The 22099-nt window shown below is 37.8% G+C and overlaps 1 protein-coding gene across 15 annotated transcripts in view; it reads right to left on the bottom strand.

Annotated features, from left to right (window-relative positions):
• Positions 1 to 22099, bottom strand: part of SHLD2 (shieldin complex subunit 2) — a 104733-nt gene that overhangs the window by 37590 nt on the left and 45044 nt on the right. For 5 of the 15 annotated variants that reach the window (XM_074337216.1, XM_074337226.1, XM_074337227.1 and 2 more), the window contains one exon: positions 1437 to 2978. In XM_074337216.1, coding sequence (XP_074193317.1) covers positions 1437 to 2978 — 1542 coding nt within the window. Of the gene's footprint in view, positions 1 to 1436; positions 2979 to 6770; positions 6993 to 7709; positions 7781 to 12475; positions 12817 to 17247; positions 17352 to 22099 lie in introns of those variants that run through there. The other 10 variants (XM_074337221.1, XM_074337222.1, XM_074337219.1 and 7 more) reach the window with 7 other exon arrangements.

The raw sequence follows: 22099 nt of genomic DNA, 5'->3' as shown, positions 1-22099 counted from the left end.
GCTGGGAAAGGCCTCCCTTGAGGCTCACACAAGTGACAGTAATTGCCTTAGTAAAATAACCTTGTCCAGGGTCCGGCCCTCTCTTTACAGTCTGGGGAACCTGAGTTTGTCAGCATTCCAAAAATAGATTTCAGCTCTTCAACTGGAAGCACACATTAAACCAGTTAACGAGACAAACAACAAAAACAGAACACATTTTTTAAAAATTTACAATGAGGCATTAATTACCAAAGTAACAATACTCGCAGGCTGTTCTCACCTTGTAGGCAGTTTTACACCTGGGAAGCCAAGTCATGATCAAAGGGCTGCTCAGTGAGCACTGAATCCGAACATAAGGAATTAGGTGAATTGACTTGCCAGCAAATAAGATGATATTGCCAGTGGGAAGCGATTCTGTTAGTTACTTACCTCTGTATCAGAGACTGCACCTGACAATCTTACACAAATACGAAGGTATATTGGCTAAGGTTCTCATTCCTCCAGCAAACCATTTGGTAGGAACTACCAATGCTTGCCTTGGTGTTTTCTATTTCTAAGCTTCTAAGGCTGACCTCCACCTCTCCTCTATCATATTCTTTCTTTATATATGTTATTAAGCTTAATCAACTTCCTTCCGGTCTGGGATTCAGCCTTAAAATAAATGGTATCTCTGCTCTAATACCATGTATTGATTTTAAGTCAATAAAGAAATGTAACACAATGTTAAATTTCTTATGTCAGGTGAAAAAGCAAGATAAAACCTTTGTATGATTACAACTATACAGTAAGAATACAAATTCAGGACTCCAGGGTAAAGAGTTGATATACATGTAGAGTCTAAAACAGGGTCTGACACAAAGTAAATTCCCAATAAGTTTCAGCTTGTGTGTATGCATTTATGTACATTTTAAAGAGCATAGGGAAGATTACTGGAAGTTAACACTCTAAAACTCAACTGGTGGTTATATGAGGTTGGTATGATATCAGTTTTCCTTTCCATATTTCCAAAAGTGATTAATATAATTTCAATAATTTTAAAATGCAATAGAAGAAATTCTGTATCTGTTCCCTCAATAAGAATGTAATATACACGGCATTATTAAGAAGTAGTAGAAACACTGTCCTTTCATCATAAAATGCTAATATAGTTAAAGAAAGGAGTTAAAAATAAGGCAGACAAAACCGTAAGAAAACAAAGAGCCAGTCTGACTGCATGACTTGAAAGCTAACATAGTGAATGAATAGGAGGGCACGGGGAAGGTTTCTGAGGGAGATGAGTGGAAAGGAGGGCAATGCACAGGACACTGGGCAATGGTAAGGAGCCAACACAGGTGCCAGCAAGGGACAGACCATGCTGATGCCCAGAAAGGCCAATGGGAAAAAAGAGTCCTCAAGTGGGAGGGGGAAAAAGCCTGCAGCTTATAAAATAAACATTCGCTATACCATGATGACCTTACCTGTGAGTAAAATTATATCTCCAAGAAACACTGTAAGTGCCCAAAATGCGGCAGTCCTCCACAGAAAAACCTTCTTTTTAATTTCTGATTGGTCAATTACCACAATTGTGGCTAAAGGCACTTGAGAGCCAGAATTTGGTCCAGATTTTATAGTTATTTCTTTCATGTGACATAGAGATAACACCATGACTAAACAATTATACTTCTGACTTTCAGAATCACAGTTTTTTATCAATGATGTTTTTTTAATACCCTTAAATCCAAACACATTCCTCTGGTTCCTTGCTACAGCAGGATCTGCTGCATTAGAAACCAACTTAATTTTCTTAGCTACTTGGAGGACTTTAGAGAGAGCTTTAGGATGGCCCCATTTATCTTCAGGGGTCCCATTTCTTTTGCTAGAATGTTTGTGGAAGGTATTTAGTTGGGAATACAGTATCCCTGAGCTACATGACTCAATACATATCTCATTTGGTGGCAGTTTATCTTCCAAACTGAAAAGTTCTTGAGATCCTGTATTTTCTCCGAGACCTTTATCAGAGTTTATGTGACTATGGCTACTTTTTGTTTCAGGACAGACAGGACTAAAAAGTTCAAGGGAATGTGCTTGGTTTTGTCCATTTTCGTATCCTTCTGCAAGATCATCGTTTGGCTGATTCAAACTATCCTCAGGTATTTTCATTTCCCCATGACTTGCTTTTGGTTCAATCTCCACGTATATGGTCCCTTTATTCACTGAAATTTCCTCTTTATACTTCCTTTGAGAAAAAAAAGCAACCTGGCTGGAGGTCATTATACTGAGAAATTCAGTGTCAGTAGATACCTTAAGGTCTGAGACCTTCCTAACTGCTCCTTCAGACCTTGGCTTATCTGCTGTGTTAGAGGAGAAGACCTCCAGACACTGGTTTTGTATTTCGTGATGTTCTGTTGTTACACACACTGTTTCCATAGCTCCTGGCCCGATATTAATCTGTTCAGTACTACAGACCAAATCCAGTATAGCTGCACACTTATGGTCTAACTGAAAGGAATTTTTCTGGACGTTTTGACCACATATATTTGATTGATCTTTATGCTGTTCATCTGTGGTTTTCTTATTTTCACTGGAAAGCTTTTGATAATTTTCTTCTTCAGTTAAATACTGAACTCTACCCTTAAGTTCACGTATTTGCACATCAGAGTTACTTATATCACTCATCCTTATGGGATGACTCTTCTGGAATTTTATAGTCTGCGTTTCAGAAATGCAATGTATAAAGTCATCTTTCACATGAACAGATGTATTCATGGAGTTTGCTAAAAAATGACCATTAAGAGGATCTGGAGGGCCAGGAGCTTCCAGGACTTGATACTCTCCAAGATTTTTGTGCTTGTATTTTTCATTCTTCAGATGTAAAGAATGTGGATTACATAAGAGCTGAATTTTTTTCCAGGGGTCAGCAGTGGACATTAAAGAAGTTGATTCCTGTGATACCGTCATTTTCAATGGCCCAATTGGAGCACCCCAAAAAATGTGGACTTCAGATCCTCTACTCATGGTTTCTGAAAAAAATGAAAAACCTAAACTGAGTATTTTGTCAGTAGATTTTTACATATTGATATTAACTTAATAATATAAAAAAAGGAAATATAATATAGACAATCAAAAACACAATTAATAGAGGTAATTCATAGTGATATTTTAACTATAAATTCATAAATATACAAAAAATCATAAAGAGAAAATCAAAATATCCACAAAAAATCCTCATGTAAAGACTCTTTAATAAATTAAATTAGATAACTATAAAAAAACTCTCTTTAAGGAAAATGAAGATAAGTATACTAACAGCAAATGAGTAAATAAATTCTTAGTATGTTCATTTCTTGTGTTGTATAAACTTGCACCAGTTAAATAACAAGTTAGTAAAGAAGGGGGGAAAGGCATTTGTTTAATTGTATCATAGTCATCTTTAAATTTCCTGTTTTCTTTACTACATAGATTATTTCAGGGCCTCCTTCCTTCAAATGTTAACTCAATTCCCAAGACCAAAACAGAAGGCTCAAACCAGATGGGAGAGAAAAATAAAGAACTGGGGCTCTCTTTAAAATGTACAAGTGACTATACACATATTATCTATTGTCATTCCAATCTGTTAGCATAATCATTCATTCCTTCTGTACTCTTTAGTCTTCTCTAAAACACAAATAGAAAGATTGAGAATAGTCATTTTGTAAAATACAGATAAAAGAAACTCATTATAATTTAAATATTTTTCATTAACTGTGGCACTTGATATAAGCATCATAATTACTGAGCTAAAAATAATCATACCACTATTTACTTGACAATAACTGACTTTCAAAAAGTATGTATTAAATCTATTCCTAGAGTTTCCTGAAAATTATTTTAACAGTGCTACAAGGACAAACAGATGGTTCTTGGCCTAAGGAAACTGTCAGCCTGGTTTTAAAAAAAACAATAAAGAGAGAGAAAGAGTGAAAGTTTCAAAATAACATAATAGATACTATATAAGCTATGAACAGGAGACGATAATCTACTGGGGAAGAATGCTAGTACGGAAGGCCAGACTATGGCTAAGAGCATTTAAACAAAAGAAAGAGCATCTGCAAAGGCAGTTGGGAAAGACCCTGGTATGATTAAGGACTTGTGACTGGAGGACTTGGATCTCCTTCTGTACTCACGCCCTAGGTGAGTACATTCAGTCTCAGAGCTCTAAATCTCTTCCATACGCTAACGACTACTACACACACATCTCCATCACAACCTCTCCTCTGAACTCCTGACTCCTTATCCAACTTGCTACTTCTTATTGCCACAAAAGTCAAATAGGCATCTGTGCAGAAAAGAATTAACAAGAGCAGGCCTGAGACCACTGTCCTTAAAAAGGCCTGTTTGTAAGGTGGGCCCTGGGCTGGCATCCATGAATTTAGATTTCAGGAGAGTTCACGCTATTCCTTGATAACAATAGCCTGCTGTGCCTAAGCTGTCTAAGTAAACACTGTTATGAGGATACTTGCTGCCCTTCTGAGAGACTGGAATTTTGATATGTGTTAGACAGAGGGGGCTATGTGACCAGGACTCCTCAGAGAAACAGCTGATTTTGGGTCTGGGGTAGGAAATGCACAAGATGAACCTGAAATATCTCATCAGACCAAAAAGCAAGAAAACTATCAAAGACTACTACCGTGTTTCCCCGAAAATAAGACCTAGCCGGACAATCAGCTCTAATGCGTGTTTTGGAGCAAAATTAATACAAGACCTGGTCTTATATAATATAATATAGTATAAGACCTGGTCTTATTTTACTATAAGACCCGGTCTTATATAATATAATATAGTATAAGACCTGGTCTTATTTTACTATAAGACCCAGTCTTATATAATATAGTATAAGACTGGGTCTTATATTAATTTTTGCTCCAAAACATGCATTAGAGCTGATTGTCCAGCTAGGTCTTATTTTTGGGGAAACAGGGTAGAGCTGTGTCAAAGAACTCAGGAGCCAACTTAAAGAGGCTCCCACTGGTCAAAGTTGGGCAATCTGAGTATCAATAGGAATGATTACTAGGGACTGGAACACATCAAATATATTTAAACCCATGAGTTCATTAGGATAACTAAAACAAACTCACCCAATGATCACCTTTGTAGGATACCAGGTGACTAAATAATTGTTTTAAAAGTTGGTGAATGAAAGGAAAGAAGATTTATTCTTTCTTTACTAATAGGATCTCAAGATGACCAACAATTTGAGGAGAGGCAATCTTTCTTTATAGAGGTATTCTGATAATTAACAAACAAAAAAGGAATGATAGAATAGCACCATTTTGCCACTCCTAATAAGTTAGTGGGTTTTCTAGGCAATGATCATTAATGGCCGCTAACAGCTCAAGGTAGATGTAAGGGAGAGTAGAGGGAATCTGTCGATGGAGACCAATTACAATGTATGGACCTTATTTAGATCCTGATTTGAAGACACAAATGTGAAAATATTATAAGCCAGTTAGAGAAACTGAAACTTTGATATTTTATAACATTAAGAGATTGTTATTCTTTTCGTGGGACAATGTTAGTGAGGCTCTGTATGAAAGAGTTATATGCTAGAAACGCATAATGAGTATTTGCAGATAAAATGGTGTGACATCTCAGATTCTTTTAAAACACTGGGCGGGGAGAGGGAGTGAGGGTATAATAGATGAAACAAGATGGGCCATGTGTTGATAATCACTGAGGCAGGGTGACGGGATGCATAGCGGGTCACTACACTAATCACTCTATTTTTGTACATGTTTTAGATATCCCATAATACTAGTGTTTTTTTGTTGTGATTTTTAAGAAACACTGTTTCATATCCACAGGACTGGTACGAGATTTAAGCAGTCTAACAACACCCTAGATTGGGGAACTCTTACACTGTTAGTAGAACAGTAAATAGGAATAGCACTTTGAAAACCAGTTTGGTAAAGCTGAGATGCACACCCACACAACCAATGATTCCACGTCTGAGCTTCTGCCCTGGAGAACTCTTGCACAGATGTACATAAGAAAACATGCACAAGAATGATTATGAGAGACTATAAGCAAAACATTTAGAACCTAAACGTCTATGAAGAGGAGAATTGATAAATCACAGAACATTCAGAGAAAGATTACGCGTATAGCAGCAAAAATAAGTGACCAAGAGTTACATGTCAACATGGATACATCTTGCAAACATAACTTTAAATGAAAGAAGCAATTTGAAGACTATATAACTTATTATATCAATACACTGAGTTTCAAAATGTGCCTGAGAATAAAATACCAAATTCAGGATGGTGGTTACTTTTGGGAGCGAGGTATGGGGATGTGATAGGTAAAGGGTACACAAAGGGCTTCCGCTGTACTGAATATGTTTTATATTTTTACAGAGGTGTTCCTCAAATTGTTCAGAAATATTTTATAATATTTTTTAAATCCTAGAAAAAAAACATTGAGAAGCAACATTGAGGACAATTTTTTTAAATTTCTATATTTTAAAAGTTTGATTGTGATGAATAATGAATGTGCATTATTTTCATAATAATCAAATCTTATTTATTTGGTAATTCAGGCTTTTCTTTCAAAATCTTCAAATTAAATTTGAAGTTCCAATAGTTGTATAACAATGGGCCTAAATCTAACACTGCAGCTATTAACACGTTGCATATGGCGGGGTTTAAATCCTTCATACCCCTCTATTCCGGCAGGTTTTTAAAAGAAACTACTTTAAAATGCACTCTTCTCTTTAAAGCGTAAATGCTTCTATGTCATTTATTATTTTTCTATGGAATTTTTTAGGATTTACTCACCTATGATGTTAGTAATCCCTCCTGGTGTGATACTGCAGAAAGCAGCTTCCTTTGTTATTAACAAAACACAAATAATTCAATAAAATGTGCAAAGTAAAAAGAGTCAACAGTAAAAACGAGAATTCTCGTTATCCGTCCTTAACGCATGGCTCAGAAAAAAACGAAGATTCTTGTGATCCGTACGCAACGTGTTAATGTATTAGCAGCTAAAACAAAGATATACTGCAATGTTCAGTTAATAATAAGGAATTATTACCAAGGAAAAGAAGTCATAGTAAGTTTAATTGTCAAGTTTTGACCCATAACAATCAAAGAGGATGAAGCAACACTAGCTGCTATAACCACATACCCCACCCTCATCTAATCCTCACAGAAAGAATAACCAGCATAAGGAATGGTATATAAGATCTAATTAACGTTTTACTATTTATATGTCATTATTAGATTTGCCACTAGAGGACCCCAAACAGCAGAGCAAAAACCTTCAATTTCAAAAGCTAAGGTATCAAAACCAAATGGAAGATAAGTATCCATCAAATACACTACAAAATCTTTACAACAGTCTTATTAGGGAAACCACTTCATGGATGGTGCAGATGCCTGATCACTGCACTGTACACCTGAAGCTGAAGCTGAATAACAATGAATATCAACTATAATTTAATATATATATAGTCACAGGATGTTGAGTACAGCATAAGGAACAGAGTCAGTGGAATTGTAATAGCTATATATGATATCAGAAGAGGTAGTAGATTGGGGGAGAGGGGTTATCACTTTGTGAGGGGTATAATTGTCTAACTGTTACATTATTTTGTACACCTGAAACTAATAATAAAGTAATAATAATTAAAAAAACAAGTAGAAGAGCAAGAAATATATTATCCTGACATGTAGGTGGGAATACTTAGTATATTCAAATCAAATGCATAAACTTACTATGATAATGAACTTCCCCGTCTCAAATCTTTGGGGTTCTCTCCAATGGTTTCTTGCCTTTAGTGTTAAATCTTTAAAAACAAAAACAAAACAAAAATCCTGTTGTTTTTTTGGTCTCACTTTCCATGTATTCTTAAACCCAATTAAATACGGCTCTTACTCTAATCATTTTCCTATAACGCTTTTTACCATAGAAACCAATGACCTTTAACAGTCAAATCCAAAGGTTAGTTTTCAATCCTTGTCTGACTGCCATTTGAAACTGTTTATCAAATCCTCTTTTTGAAACATTCTGCTTCTTTCATTTTCTGAGTCCATTGAATTGGAAATCTTTTGTGCTTAAAAGACAGGTAATTATTGGTTTATTCATTCAATCATTCATGTAACAAATATTTACTCAATTATCATGTGCCAGGCATTAAGCTAGATACTGGGAATTCAATATAATAACAAGGAGCTTTAATAGTCTAATGGGAGAGAGAACATGACAATGACAAAATAGTAATATTGAGCTACCCCAGGTTTAAATGCAGGGGTGTCCCTGGAAGGGAGAACCCTGGGGCAACTCAACCAAAGTGGGAATGCCCATCATCTGCAATTTTCATAGGCTCTTTGGGCTATGGTTAGTGACAAAATTTTAAAACTGAATTTGAATAATATTCAGTAAAAAGTACAGTAGAGCCCCTGAGTTATCCCTCTTCTCCCACAACACAGGATCTAGGAAAATAGCCTAAGCTGTGTTACCCAAGGGATAGGACCACTACAGGTAAACTCCAAATTGTTTAAGGGGAGTGTATGACATTCACTGAACGTGTGTCCTCACCTAACATTTTCTCCTAAATGTCCTGCAATCTCATTTCTATTTCCCATCTCTATGAAGAAAACAGCGAAGTCCAAATTATCAAATAAATACAGCACTTGACTACTCCAATTGTGAAACTCTCCTGAGTTTCTAGAACACACCTCTTTCCTTACTCGTTCTTTTACCTTTTCAATTTTTCTTTCTCTATCTTTTCTTCCTTGGGCCATCTCTTCTTTTCATTCCACACAACTCTACAGAATTTCATCCAATCCCATTCATTTAACTACTAAATATCCAATCATGCTTTACCGATCTATAGTGAACCAACCACTCTCCCTAACACCAGACATATTTCTAGTACATTATATTTGATACAATCACAGTAGAGTTTTTAAAATGTTCTATTTAGGGGCAGCCGGATGGCTCAGTTGGTTAGAGCGTGAGCTCTGAACAACAGCGTTGCCAGTTCAATTCCCACATGGGCCAGTGAGCTGCGCCCTCCACAATTAGATTGAAGACAATGAGCTGCCACTGAGCTTCTGGAGGAGTGGCTGGATGGCTCAGTTGGTTAGAGCGCGAACTCTTAACGACAAGGTTGTTGGTTCAATTCCCGCATGGGATGGTGGGCTGCGCCCCTCACAACTAAAGATTGAAAACAGCGACTGGACTTGGAACTGAGCTGCACCCCCCACAACTAAATTGAAGAACAATGACTTGGAGCTGATGGGCCCTGGAAAAACACACTGTTCCCCAATATTCCCCAATAAAAAAATTAAAAAAATAAAAGTTCCGTTTAGCCTCTTTCTTGAAGGGAAAATCTGACTAGATGACTCTTTACCCAGACTATATTACAGAGTCCTTGGATTCAAGTTTGGTGTGCTTTATGGTTCTGAGGCCATGAGGCTATGCAGCAAGCAGAGCCCTAAGATTCAGAGCTTTATTTGCTCTCCAGACAGCGGAAGATGGTGAGACTCACGGGGGCGACACAAAGCAGTCCTGAGAGTTCAGAGAGGATCTCCCAGGGTAAGAGATGTCTGAAAAAAATAAAAGCTCTATAAAACACAGGTTATTTGTGTATGATAATTACTTCAGTGTGCCTTTTTAAAAATACATTGGTCTAAATATATACCCATGTAAGTGTGGGACACCCATTACCAAAATAAATAAATAAATAAATAACTAGGAAGTATGGTCCTGTTAATTCAAAACAGTAATTTTGTAAAAAGTGTTTGTACCTAAAGTTGCTTCTACTAAATGCTCTGATTTATAGGGAGTGTGAGTGGGGTGGGGGTGGGGGGAATGGATGTGGTGAGGGAAAACAAAATTATTTATCAGAGCAAAAACACACAGACTGAAGAGTTAAGTTATAAAAAACTCATAAATTTCAATGATTCTAGATACGTTTTGGGTGTACTCAGAGGGTTTAAAGCTCATTAAGATACCAGATGAAACTTGCAAGTACATATCCATTACCGTAGTTAATAATTATACAATTTCTCAATCTGCAGAAGGCAATTCGGTCAGAAAGACCAATACAACCACAATTCCTTATCTTTAGAGTGGTCAGAGTCTGATGAATGGGTCAAAGATTTATAAAACAGGATGAACTGTATCAGCAGGTTTTGTCTTTGCAGAACACTGCAACTAAAAAATGCTTATTACAAAATATACGTAGTTAAAAGAGAGTGCTTTCTCCAACTTATTTATTACTAACCTAAAAACTCACTGTTATATGGCCTTTCCATGTCTATTTTACCTAAAACACTAAGTAATCATAAAATTACTCAATAGCATCAAAGGATAAAATGAAAAGGCAAACAGGATTGTAATAAAAAGCATGGGTTTTGGAGTAAGAAAGATGTGGGTTAAAACCCTACTCTGTATCTTACTAGAAAATGTAAACTTGAAATAATTGAAGCTAGGTGTTAGTTACTTGAGGTTCATTATATTATTCTTTCATTTTCAGTATATTTTGAAAACATCCATAATAAAAAACGAAATTTCTTTACATGTCAAGTGAGGATTAAGTTTCTTTATCTGTCAAATGAGAATAACATCAATCCCTGCGTAACAGTGTTTGTGAAATGGGCACAGAGTAAATACTCAAAAAATGTTAGAGTTGAGAGTCAAGATGGTGGAATAGGTAAACACTGTGCCTGCCACCTCCCATGACCACATTAAAATTACAACTAAATCACAGAACAATCAACCTCTAGAATGATCTGAAGATTAGCTGAATAGAACCCCTATATCTAAGGATATAAAGAGCAGGCCACGTAAAGACTGGTAAGAGGAACAGAGACGTGAAACGGGCCTACTCCAAACACACAGGTAGTGGTTGAGCATCAGGAAGGACACCTCAACGGCAGAGGAACCCCCATGAAGACTAAGGAGTCCCAGGTCCACACCAGGATCCCCAACCCAGGGGTCCTTGCTGGGAAGAGGAATCCCTACAACATCTGGCAATGAAAATCAGCGAGGATTTTGTCCCTCCAATCTAGTGAGACAGAAGGTGGCTAGAAACCCAGACATCCACTTAAAGGGCCCTTGCATAGACTCACCCAGTTGCAATCACTCACCCTGGGCTCCAGCGGAGGGGCAGCAACTCGAAGGTGCCAGAGACATGCAGGGAAAGACTGAGCTGTGTGGCTACAGGATGAGGGCTACAGAAACAGCCTCCATTATCCTTCTTTACATGTAGCCTACAGGCAAGTGCCATTTTTCCTGTGTTGACACCTCCCCCACAGGGCCAAATCTGAGACCACACTGGCCTGCTGAACGCCACACACACCCCACACAGGTGACTCCCTGGGACCCTGCCCTGCCCAGCTAGTGCAGCATCACCAGGGAGCACTCTAAACTCCTGAAGGGCAAGCCCACCCCGTAAGCTGTGAGAGGATTTTACAGCAGCGGACAGTCTGAGGTGGCATGGGAAACTTTTGGTGGTGGGCAGTCAGCCCCAGCTCGCTGGCAGCCTTTCACAGGCAGCTCCCAGAGATGTACAGCAGCTGGTCATGGTGTTCTCTGGGCATTTTGTGAAATGGCCACAGGCTCAGCACTGGTACAAGAACTGAATCTGCATTAACTCTGGGAAAACCACCAGACCCACCCTAGTGACTCCCTGGGACTCTGCCGTACCCAATTTGGGCAGCACTGCCGGGGGCACTGTCAACACTGGGTCAACCAGCCTTGCCCAAACACCGAAGGAGGCTCTTTCGGTGGCTGAGCCTTACAGGCAGCCGGCAGGTGGCAACAGGCCTAGAGGTGCCCAAGGTCTTTTGTTAAGCTGCCCCAGGCCCAATACTGGTAGAGGCTGACCTTGGTTCATAGCAAGGCCACCCCCACATGCCTTGAGGTCCAGCACAGGCAGTAACCCACTGCATATAGCTTTGTAGCTCCTACCAGGTAGCCCCAGGCTGGTCAGAGGCAAAGCTGAAATTGGCACGCACGGGCGCCCCTCCCAAGAGGCACCAGAAACAACACACCCATTACCAGAGGCTAAGGGGGGAGGGGGGTGGTAGATGAGGGTCAAGGGGATCCAATATATGGTGATGGAAAGAGAACTAACTCTGGGTGGTGAACACACAATGTGATATACAGATGATGTATTACAGAATTGTATACCTGAAGTCTATGTAACTTTGCTAACAATTGTCACCCCAATAAACTTTAATTAAAAAAAAAAAGAAAGAAAAAAAGAAACAACACACCCAGAGGCCAACTCCAGGTCACACCAGAGCATTACCTGGCTAGCCCCACAAGTGACACACCCAAAGGGTGGTTTTTACAGGCACAAGAGCCCACAGGGGCAGACCCCCCTCTGAAAAGTCACCCCCCCCCCAACACAGCAGCTCATACATTGTGGCCATAGCCAGTCCTTACAGTCAGCCAGCCTGGGAGTCAATTCCCACCCACAGACTCTCCAAAAGCAATCAAGGCTCATCTACAACAGGAGAATACATACCACCCACATGAGGACACTCCTGGAACACAGGTGATCTGGGAGACTGCGCCACTGGACCGCACAGAACACCTACTACATAAGGCCATCCGGTGAAGGCTGAGAGACATAGGAATCTACCTAATGCATAGAAGCAAACACAGAAAGGCAGCCATAACCAGGAAACAAACATGTTCCAAATAAAAGAACAGGAGAAACCTCCAGAAAAAGAACTAAGTGAAAGAGGGAACCAACCGACCAGAGACAGAGTTCAAAACACTGGTTATAAGAATGCTTAAGGAATTTAGTGAGAACTTCAACAAAGAGATAGTAAGCATAAAGAAGGACATAGAAACCATAAAAAATCAACTAGTCAGAAATACACTAGAAAAAAATCAACAGAAGATTAGACCAAGCAAAGGATCGAATAAGAATTAGAAGACAAGAGAGCAAAAAAACACCCAGTCGGAACAATGAAAAAGGATAAAAACAATTAACATAAAATATCATATAAAATTTTTCTTCAATATACTGATATATAAAACATGAAAACTATAGAAAATTATATATGGAAATATTAAAAAAACAGTATTCAATTTACCACTGTTTACCTTGAAGTTAAAACCATTTCTTCTCCTATATAAGAAAAAATGTGTTCTCCATAATGACTAATACAAGTGGTAGTAAACAAGAAATAGTTCTTTTATTCTTTAACCTCATTTAATCAATCCAATTTGTAATGTTAATTCATTGTGCTAATATCTGAATTCCCTATTTAAAATGATAGAACATTGCTACATTTTATGTGACTTATGAAAGGATATAAGATGCATTATTTGTCCCTCAAGAACAAAAGTAATTGAAATTTAAAGGTATTACACATTCATGCATCTGAAGTAATAGTTACTAAAACAAACCTATGAGCAGACAATTGATTGCTTAAATCTCTTTGCACAAGCTGGATTTCCTTTGCAATAAGGTATCTGCAATCGCATTCTTATCATCATACGAGGCTAATGCAGTCAAGTGAGCCTCTTGATCCTGCGGACAACAGGGAATTTCTCCCTCGCACCCCTATTCTAGGCATGTCTTCTCCCTGTAAAAGCCAAGCATTTAAACAGGAAGTGGACCTTAATCCAGCTGCTGTTTTGCCTTAAGAATAGGGTGAACATACATTCTGATTTGCCCAGAACTTCCTTTTTCCCATTAGATTGATTTGGCACTCTGGTAGAAAAATGTGTGAGTCCATTTCTGAGCCCTCTATTATATACTATTGATCTATATGTCTGTCCTTATGCTGACAGCACACTGTAGTTTTATGGAAAATCCTGGTATCAGGAAACAAATGGCCTCCAACTCTGTCCTTTTTCAAAATTATTTTGGTTATTCTTAAGTCCTTTGCATTTGAATAATTTCATAGAATCAGCTTATCTATTTCTTCAAACAAAGCCTGCTAGGATGTTAATGATGATTTCACTGAATCCATACATAGATCAATTTAGAGACAATTCAAGTATAGGGCCTACGGCGCAACGGCTAACGCATCTGACTATGGATCAGAAGATTCTAGAGAGAATTCCATCTTAACAATGCTGAGTCTTCCAACCCATTAATGTGATATATCACCACTCCTCTAAGTCATTTTAAACTTACGTCAGCAACATTTTCTATCTTTCAGTGTTGAGAGTATATCCTTAGATTTATTCATAAGTACTTGATAGTTTTTCATGCTATCAGAAATAACAGTTTTTATTTCACTTTTCAAATAGTTCATTGCTTGTATAAAGAACTACAAATGATTTTTGTATACCGACTTTGCTATATTCATTTATTAGAATTTCTTGTGGATTCCATAGGGCTTTTTTATGTACACAATCATGTCATACATAAATAACAATTTTACTTCTTTTCTAATTTTCATGCCTTACTATTTTCCTTTCCTTGGCTTATTATACTTTCTAGGACCACTAGTTCAATGTTTGAATAGAAGTGGTGAAAGTGAAATATACACCCACATTATTGTTTTAAAATCTATAGATCCATAGCTGAGGTTGGCAAATGTTTTCTATAAAGGGCCAGAGAGTAAATATTTTAGGCTTCTCAGGCCATACAGTATGTCACAAATACTTACACTGTGGATATGGCAGGAAAGTACCCATAGACAATACATAAACAAATAAGCATGACTATGTTCCAAGAAAATATGGCTACAAACGAAATTTAAAATTCCTATTCAAATGGGAATTCACACGTCACAAAAAAATGTTTCCTTTTGATCCTTTTTCAGCCATTTCAATATGTAAAAGCCATTCTTAGGTCACAGGCTACACAAGAACAAATGTTGGACTAGATCTGACCCATAGGCTGAAGTTTGTTGATCTCTGGTTTAGACCATTAATTTTGAGACCTTTCTTCTACTCCAATATAAGCATTTAATGCAATAAATTTCCCTCCAAACATTCTTTTAACTACATTATTATTTGCATTATTTCTGCTTTGTACTATTTTTTAGCCATTGCTATAGGATTTTCAATTTACATCTTTAATTTAACACAGCCTATCTTCAAATAATACTATACCACTTAACCTAAAGACCTTGCTATAGCATTCTTCCATTTTCCTCTTCTCATTTTTTGTGCTATTTTTGTCATATATTTCACTTATAAATGTCATAATCCCTAAGATATGCTGCAACTATTTTTGATTTATACAATCAATGATCTTTTAAAGAGATTAAAAGTGAATTAAATGTCCTTAATATATACCCGCATAATTGCTATTTCTGCAACTCTATGTATACATTCAACTTTCCTTCTGGTATCATTTTCCTTTTTCCTTAAGAACTTCCTTTAACATTTTTTATAGCTCAGATCTGCTGGCAATAGATTCTCTCATCTTTGTTAGTCTGAAAGAATTCTTTATTTTTTAAAGTATTTTTTACTGAATATAAAACTTTATGTTGACAGTATTGATTTTTCTTCAAATACTTTGAAGAGACTGCTCCATTGTCCTCTGACTAGCATAGTTTTTAATCTTAGCTTTTTTCCTCTTTAAGTAATGTGCTTTTTTCTCTAGTTACTTTTAAGAACTTCTTTTTCTCGCCGAGTTTCAGCAAGATAAGGTAAGGTAAGGTAAGGTAAGGTAAGGTAAGGTAAGGTAAGGTAATCCGTCCAGGTAAGATTTTATTTATGGTTATTCTACTTAATATTCCTTGAGATTCTTGGATCTGCAGCTTTGTAGTTTTCATCAGATTTGGAAATTTTTCAGTCATTATTTCTTGAAATAACTTTTCTGTTGACCCTCTCCCTCTTTTCCAGGACTGCAATTATACATATATATTACACAACTTGATACTGTTCCATAGATGTTCTATTAATATTGCAGTCTTTCTTCCTCTTTGCACTCCATTTTGAAGTTTCTTCTATATTTTCAAGTTCAATGATCTTTTCTTCTGCAGTGTCTAATACGATGTTAATCCCATCCAGTGGTTGGTTTTCATTTTGGATATTGTATTTTTCATCTCTAGATATTCCATTTGAGTCCTTTTTTCTATCATTCATTTCTCTCCTTATCATACTCATGTTTTCTTATACCTTCTTCAACATATGGAGCACATTTATAATAGCTGTTTTAAGATCCTTCTCTGATAATTCTATCATCTAAAATATTTCAGATGATTCTTCATTTCTAGTTCTCTTTCAATTGATTCGTTTTTCTCCTGGTTATAGGTTATTTTCCTGTTTCATTAGTATCCCTAGTAATCTTTTATTTGATGCTGGACATCTTCATTGCTGGGTGCTGGTTTTTACTGTATTCATTTAAAGAGTGTTAGACTTAGTTTTGACACAGTTGAGTTACTTGCAATAAATTTGATACTTTCAAAATTTGTTTTTAAGTTTGTTTGGGTGGGTTTAGACAGACCTTCAGTCTGTGGCTAATTTAACTCCACTTGAAGATCGCTAGGCAATCAATGCCCCATGCGTATAACCATCTCTTCACTATGCCTAGTAGAAACACAAACTATTCCCAGCACTTGTGAGCTTCTGGAATTGTTCAACGTACTAATTTTCACTGTGACTTTCCCCAGGATTGCGGAGTTTCATACTTTACATATGTAGATGAGTATTCAACAAAAGATTCTAGAGGACCCCTCTATAGCTTTCCCAAGACCACTTAGTTATGTAGATTTTTGTATAGTTCCCTCCACTCCAGTTTTCTACCCCACAAATTCTAGTTGCTTTAGTTTCTCCAAACTCTCCTGGGTTCTATTTGGGTTTCCTTACTTTGTACTGCAACCTATAAAGTGCCCATAGGCAGTATGCTGGGGCACTTTATAAGGGTCATGTCATTTTTTTTCCTTCTCTCAAGGATCACCACCCTGCATTGACTATTGTCCAATATCTGAAAACAGTTGTTTCATATATTTTTATCCTGTTTTCTAGTTGTTTAAAGCACGAAGGCAATTTTTATACCACTTAATTCTACATGGACAGATACACTCTTTCTATACTATCCCCTTTTTGTGTTATTTTTCAGTTTCTCTACAGGTTAAAATATGTATTGTGAAGTTATTAAAGCCTATCTTCAAATAAGAGTATACTAATTCAGTGTATAAAACTTATGACAGTTTAATTCCATTTCCCTCCTTTTGCATCTCATAGTTTTAAACTTTACATCTATATATGTTGTAAACCTCACATATATTAATATTTTTGCTTTAAATAGTCAATATTCTGTGCGTATATACATAGGTGAAGGTACCAAAAAATTTTCTCTATATTTAAACAGATATTTACCATTTCTGGTGTTCTTCATTCTTTTCTGTAAACCCAAAGTTCCATCTGGTATCTTTTGTCTTTAGCTCATGAAACATTTTTTAACATTTCTTGGCAGTCAAATTCTGCAAGAGACAAATTCTTTCACTTTTTAATCTGTCTAAAAATATCTTTGTTTTGCCTTTATTTTTGAAGATTATTTCTGCTAGATATATACTGTGTTTCCCTGAAAATAAGACCTAGCCAGACAATCAGTTCTAATGCACCTTTTGTAGCAAAAATGAATATAAGACCCGGTATTACTATATTATTATATTATATTATATTATATTATATTATATTATGTTATTATTATATAAGACCCAGTTTTATATTATAGTAAAATAAGACCGGGTCTTATATTAATTTTTGCTCCAAAAGATGCATTAGAGCTAATTGTCTGGCTAGGTTTTATTTTTGGGAAAACACGGTAGAATTCTAGGTTGACAGATTTTCTTTTTCTTTCATCCCTTTTATGGATGTCATTCCATTGCCTCTAAGCCTCTATTTTTTCTGGTAAGAAGTTAGTTATAATTCCTAATGTTATCCCCACGTATTTAATGTATTCTTCTATTGCTTATAAGATCTGCTCTTTAAGTTTTCAACAGTTTGATTATGATGTGCCTAAGTCTGAGATGTTGTTGTTTATTTGTTGGTTTGTTTTTATTTTGTTTTGGACTTCACCTGTTTGGGGTTTGTTGAACTTCTTGAATTTGTGAGTTTATATCAGAAGTTCTTAACCAGTATCTCCTCAAACATGTCTTTTGCCACATTCTCTCCTCTCTTTCTAAAACTCCAATTACACGTATGTTAGACTATTTAACATTACCCCACAGATCTGGGAGCTCTTTTCTGCCTCTCCCCTACTCTGTTCTGTTTTTTCATTAATTTGAATATGTTCTGTCAACCTTTCTTCACATTCACTGATGTTTTCTTGATATGTTAAGAAGCTGTTAAGCCTATGTAATTAATTCTTCATTTCTAATATTGTATTTTTCATTTATAGAATTTCAGTTTGGTTCTTTGGTATAGTTTCCATGATTTTGCTGAAGATCCCCATTTTTCATGCATGTTGTCCACCTTTACCATTAGATCCTCTGGCATTGTTTTTTTTTCATTGTTACCTTTAAATCCCTGTCTGATAATTCCACCATCTGGATTACCTCTGGGTCTCCCTCTACTGAAGGTTTCATCTCTTGACCTTTGGTCATATTTTTTTGCATTTTGCAATTTTATTATAAAATAAATAACATTTTACTCCTAGAAAAAGACACAACTCTTCTGTCAGATCACTAAAATGGGGTCTGAGTCAGTCTCATCTGTAATAGAGCTGGGTCTGGGCTTTGATGTAGCTTGAGTTTGATTCAATTCATCACTGGATTCAAATATTTAGAGGGTGGGAATCAGGACTTTCACCTCAGTGGGATTGGGATCTGAGCCCAAGTAGAATTCCAGAGATCTGTCTATGCTTCATAGTTAAGCCACCAGTTTTCAAAACTGTGGGAGTACTTTACATATACATTAGAACTGAATAATTAAGTAAACAGGTGGAAGATGGTGTAAGCCAGCTTTCTCACTACTGGAATAGAAGTTTCAGATAAGCAAGGGGGAGAGGTCATAATGATCTATGTGGTAATAGATTAGAGTTGGATACCTCAGCAATAACTCACATTTAGCATAATATAAACATAAATGGTTACATATAAAAATATTTATAGCTATGTGCATATGCACAGATTAGTAAATGCACATATATTTCCAGTCACTGTCAGCTAGAGGACCTACAACCAACACCCCAGTAGCAATAAGCACATCTAGCACCTCGATCTTGGTTTCTCCATTCTCCAGTCAAAGGAACCAAGGCTCCTTGGAGAAATGAGCAATTCTAGAATGGAGGCAGGAAATATACAAAACGAACCTAGAGCATTATGTAGTGCCAAAAAGTGAGGAAGTGCATGCTCTCTGTCTCTGTGTCTCTCTGTCTCTCTGTCTCTCTCTCTCTCTCTCTCTCTCTCACACACACACACACACACACACACACACACTGATGGGGTATGTCAAAGAGACATAGGAACTAACTGCAAAAGCTCCCAATGGCCAAAGCTGGAAGAATTTCACCAACAAAATCAATAAAGTAGTAACTGTGTTATAACCTCAAGTATAAAGTAAATATCCATGAGTCAATACTGATATAATGAATGACTGAATAAATAAATACATGAGAGAGAAGAGACAAATCTCCTGCACAGAATTCCAAATAATTTATGCAGATACTCCACCCCTGAGGACGGGGAGCATAACTACCCACTCCGTAAGTGTGAGCTGCACATAAATGACTTCTTTCCAAAGAGTACGGTATGGAAAGAGAATAAAAGAGTAGGTTTACAGATGAGAAATTTGGCAAATACTACCATGACCAGGTGACCAAGATCAACATCAATGCTAATAAATCATGTTCACAGTATCTACCTTTAATATAATGAAAAGAGCACTTAACCTCTGTGGACATCCTCCAGAAAAACCCAAAACCCCAGTCTAATCATGAGAGAAACATGAGACAAACAACACTAGAAGGACATTCTATAAAATACCTGAATAATACTCCTCAAAACTGTCAAAATATCAAAAACGAGGGAAATACCATGTTTCCCGAAAATAAGACCGGGTTTTATATTAATTTTTGCTTCAAAACATGCACTAGGGCTTACGTTCAGGGGATGTCACCCGGAAAAATCATGCTAGGGCTTATTTTCCAGTTAGGTCTTATTTTTGGGAAACACAGTATGAGAAACTGATAGCCAAGAAGAGATTAAGTAGACATGACAGCTAAATGTAATGTGGGACCCTGGATGGGATCCTGGAAGGGAAACAAGAACATTAGGTATAAACAAAGGGATGTGTGCATAAAATATGGACTTCAGTTAAAAATAATGTATCAGAGACGTCATCAAAATGGCGGCGTGACGTGTGCCTCTGTAAAGCTCCCCTGGAATTTACAACTAATCGAACAACAATATCTCCACAAAGGACTCCCTGCACAGCAGACAGGCAAGACAAAGAGGCCCACTACTGAATTCACCTAAAGGTGGGAGAATCACGCAAGCAGGGGAGGAGGAAAGGGAGAAGTGCAGAGACGGAGCCACGCGGGCACAAGACGCAGACCTAGCTCAGTGCTCCGAGCTCGCTGCTTCCCGGAACTACCGCAGCTGCGGGAAAGGGAAGAACTCGGACTGCTGGGGCTCCGCTTATGGCCCACAGGGCTGAGGGGGCAGCATATAACACGGCTGAACCCAACGCTCATGGCAGAGACCTCGGAGAAAAGACTGAGGGAAGAAGGTTGAAAACGGTGGTTTAAGCCCTCACTGCCGAGCAGAGAATGGAAGCCTTAGGCACTGATACTAGCCGCCACCTCCCTACCCTCCCAGAGCTCGCCCCGCCCCCACCTGCCCGGTGCAAGACAGAACAGTAACAGTGTCAGATCAAAAGAACAGAATATTTGCTGTTCTGAGAACTGTGGACCACAGACACAGATTCGCAGCCCAACTAGTCCCGGCAAAGGGGAGGGAGCTGTGGAAGCAGGACCAGCTGTGGTGGTGGTCGCTGCCATTGCTCTGGCACCTCTCACCCCGCCCCTGGCCCCACCTATCTGGGTGGATCCCTGCAGGAGTAAACAGAACTGCTAAAACATACAGGCTCTGAAACTGGAGCTGGAAAAGCTTTGGAACTTCAAAAGCTCTCCGCATATCCAAACGGACACAGCGCCCTGTGACCCAGGCAAACTATTAACAAAGGAGAAGCCCATCTCCCAGGGAATCCCCCCATTGTGTGAGAAGCTGGAATCGTGCAGAGAAAACATAGCACTACCATGTGAGAGAGAAAAAAAAAGGCTGCAGTCGGAGAGAAAATAAAACATTCTACCAACAAGTACTGGAAAACAAAAGAAAGACCTCTTCCTATCAACCTGTTCCAGAAGCCATTCCTGTAGATATCTAGGAAGAGAAACAATAAATCAGTAATTGCCATGAAAAAACAAGGCAACAAGACAGCTCAGAAAGAAAGTGAAAAGTCTCCAGAAAAGGAACTTAAAGATATGGAAATATGTGACTTAAATGACAGAGAATTCAAGATTGCAGTTCTGAAAAAACTCAATGAGATGCAAGAAAACACAGAAAGGCAGTTTAACGAACTCAGAAACACAATCAAAGAGCAACATGAGCATTTTACGAAAGAGATTGAATTTTAAAAAACGAACCAAATAGAATTTCTGGAGATTAAGAACTCAATAGAAGGGGCCGGTCCGGTGGCTCAGGCGGTTAGAGCTCCATGCTCCTAACTCCAAAGGCTGCCGGTTCGATTCCCACATGGGCCAGTGGGCTCTCAACCACAAGGTTGCCAGTTCAACTCCTCGACTCCCGCAAGGGATGGTGGGCTCCGCCCCCTGCAACTAGTAATGGCAACTGGACCTGGAGCTGAGCTGTGCCCTCCAAACTAAGACTGAAAGAACAACAACTTGAAGCTGAACAGCACCACAACTGAGATTGAAAGGACAACTTGACTTGGAAAAAAGGCCTGCAACTACACACTGTTCCCCAATAAAAAAAAAAAAGTTCTGTTCCCTTTCCCCAATAAAATCTTAAAAAAAAAAAAAAGAACTCAATAGAAGAAATTAAGAGTGAAATAGCCAGCTTAGGTTGTAGAGTTGACCAGATGGAGGAAAGAATCAGTGACGTCGAAGATAGAAACCTGGAAATGACACAGATGGAAGAAGAAAGAGACTTGAGACTTAAAAGAAATGAAAGAACTCTACAAGAACTTTCTGACTCCATCAGAAAGA

Source organism: Rhinolophus sinicus, linkage group LG07 (assembly GCF_036562045.2).
Source record: "Rhinolophus sinicus isolate RSC01 linkage group LG07, ASM3656204v1, whole genome shotgun sequence".
NCBI lineage: Eukaryota > Metazoa > Chordata > Mammalia > Chiroptera > Rhinolophidae > Rhinolophus > Rhinolophus sinicus.
Note: the sequence above shows the minus strand (reverse complement) of the source record. Positions and strands in the feature narration are given on the sequence as shown.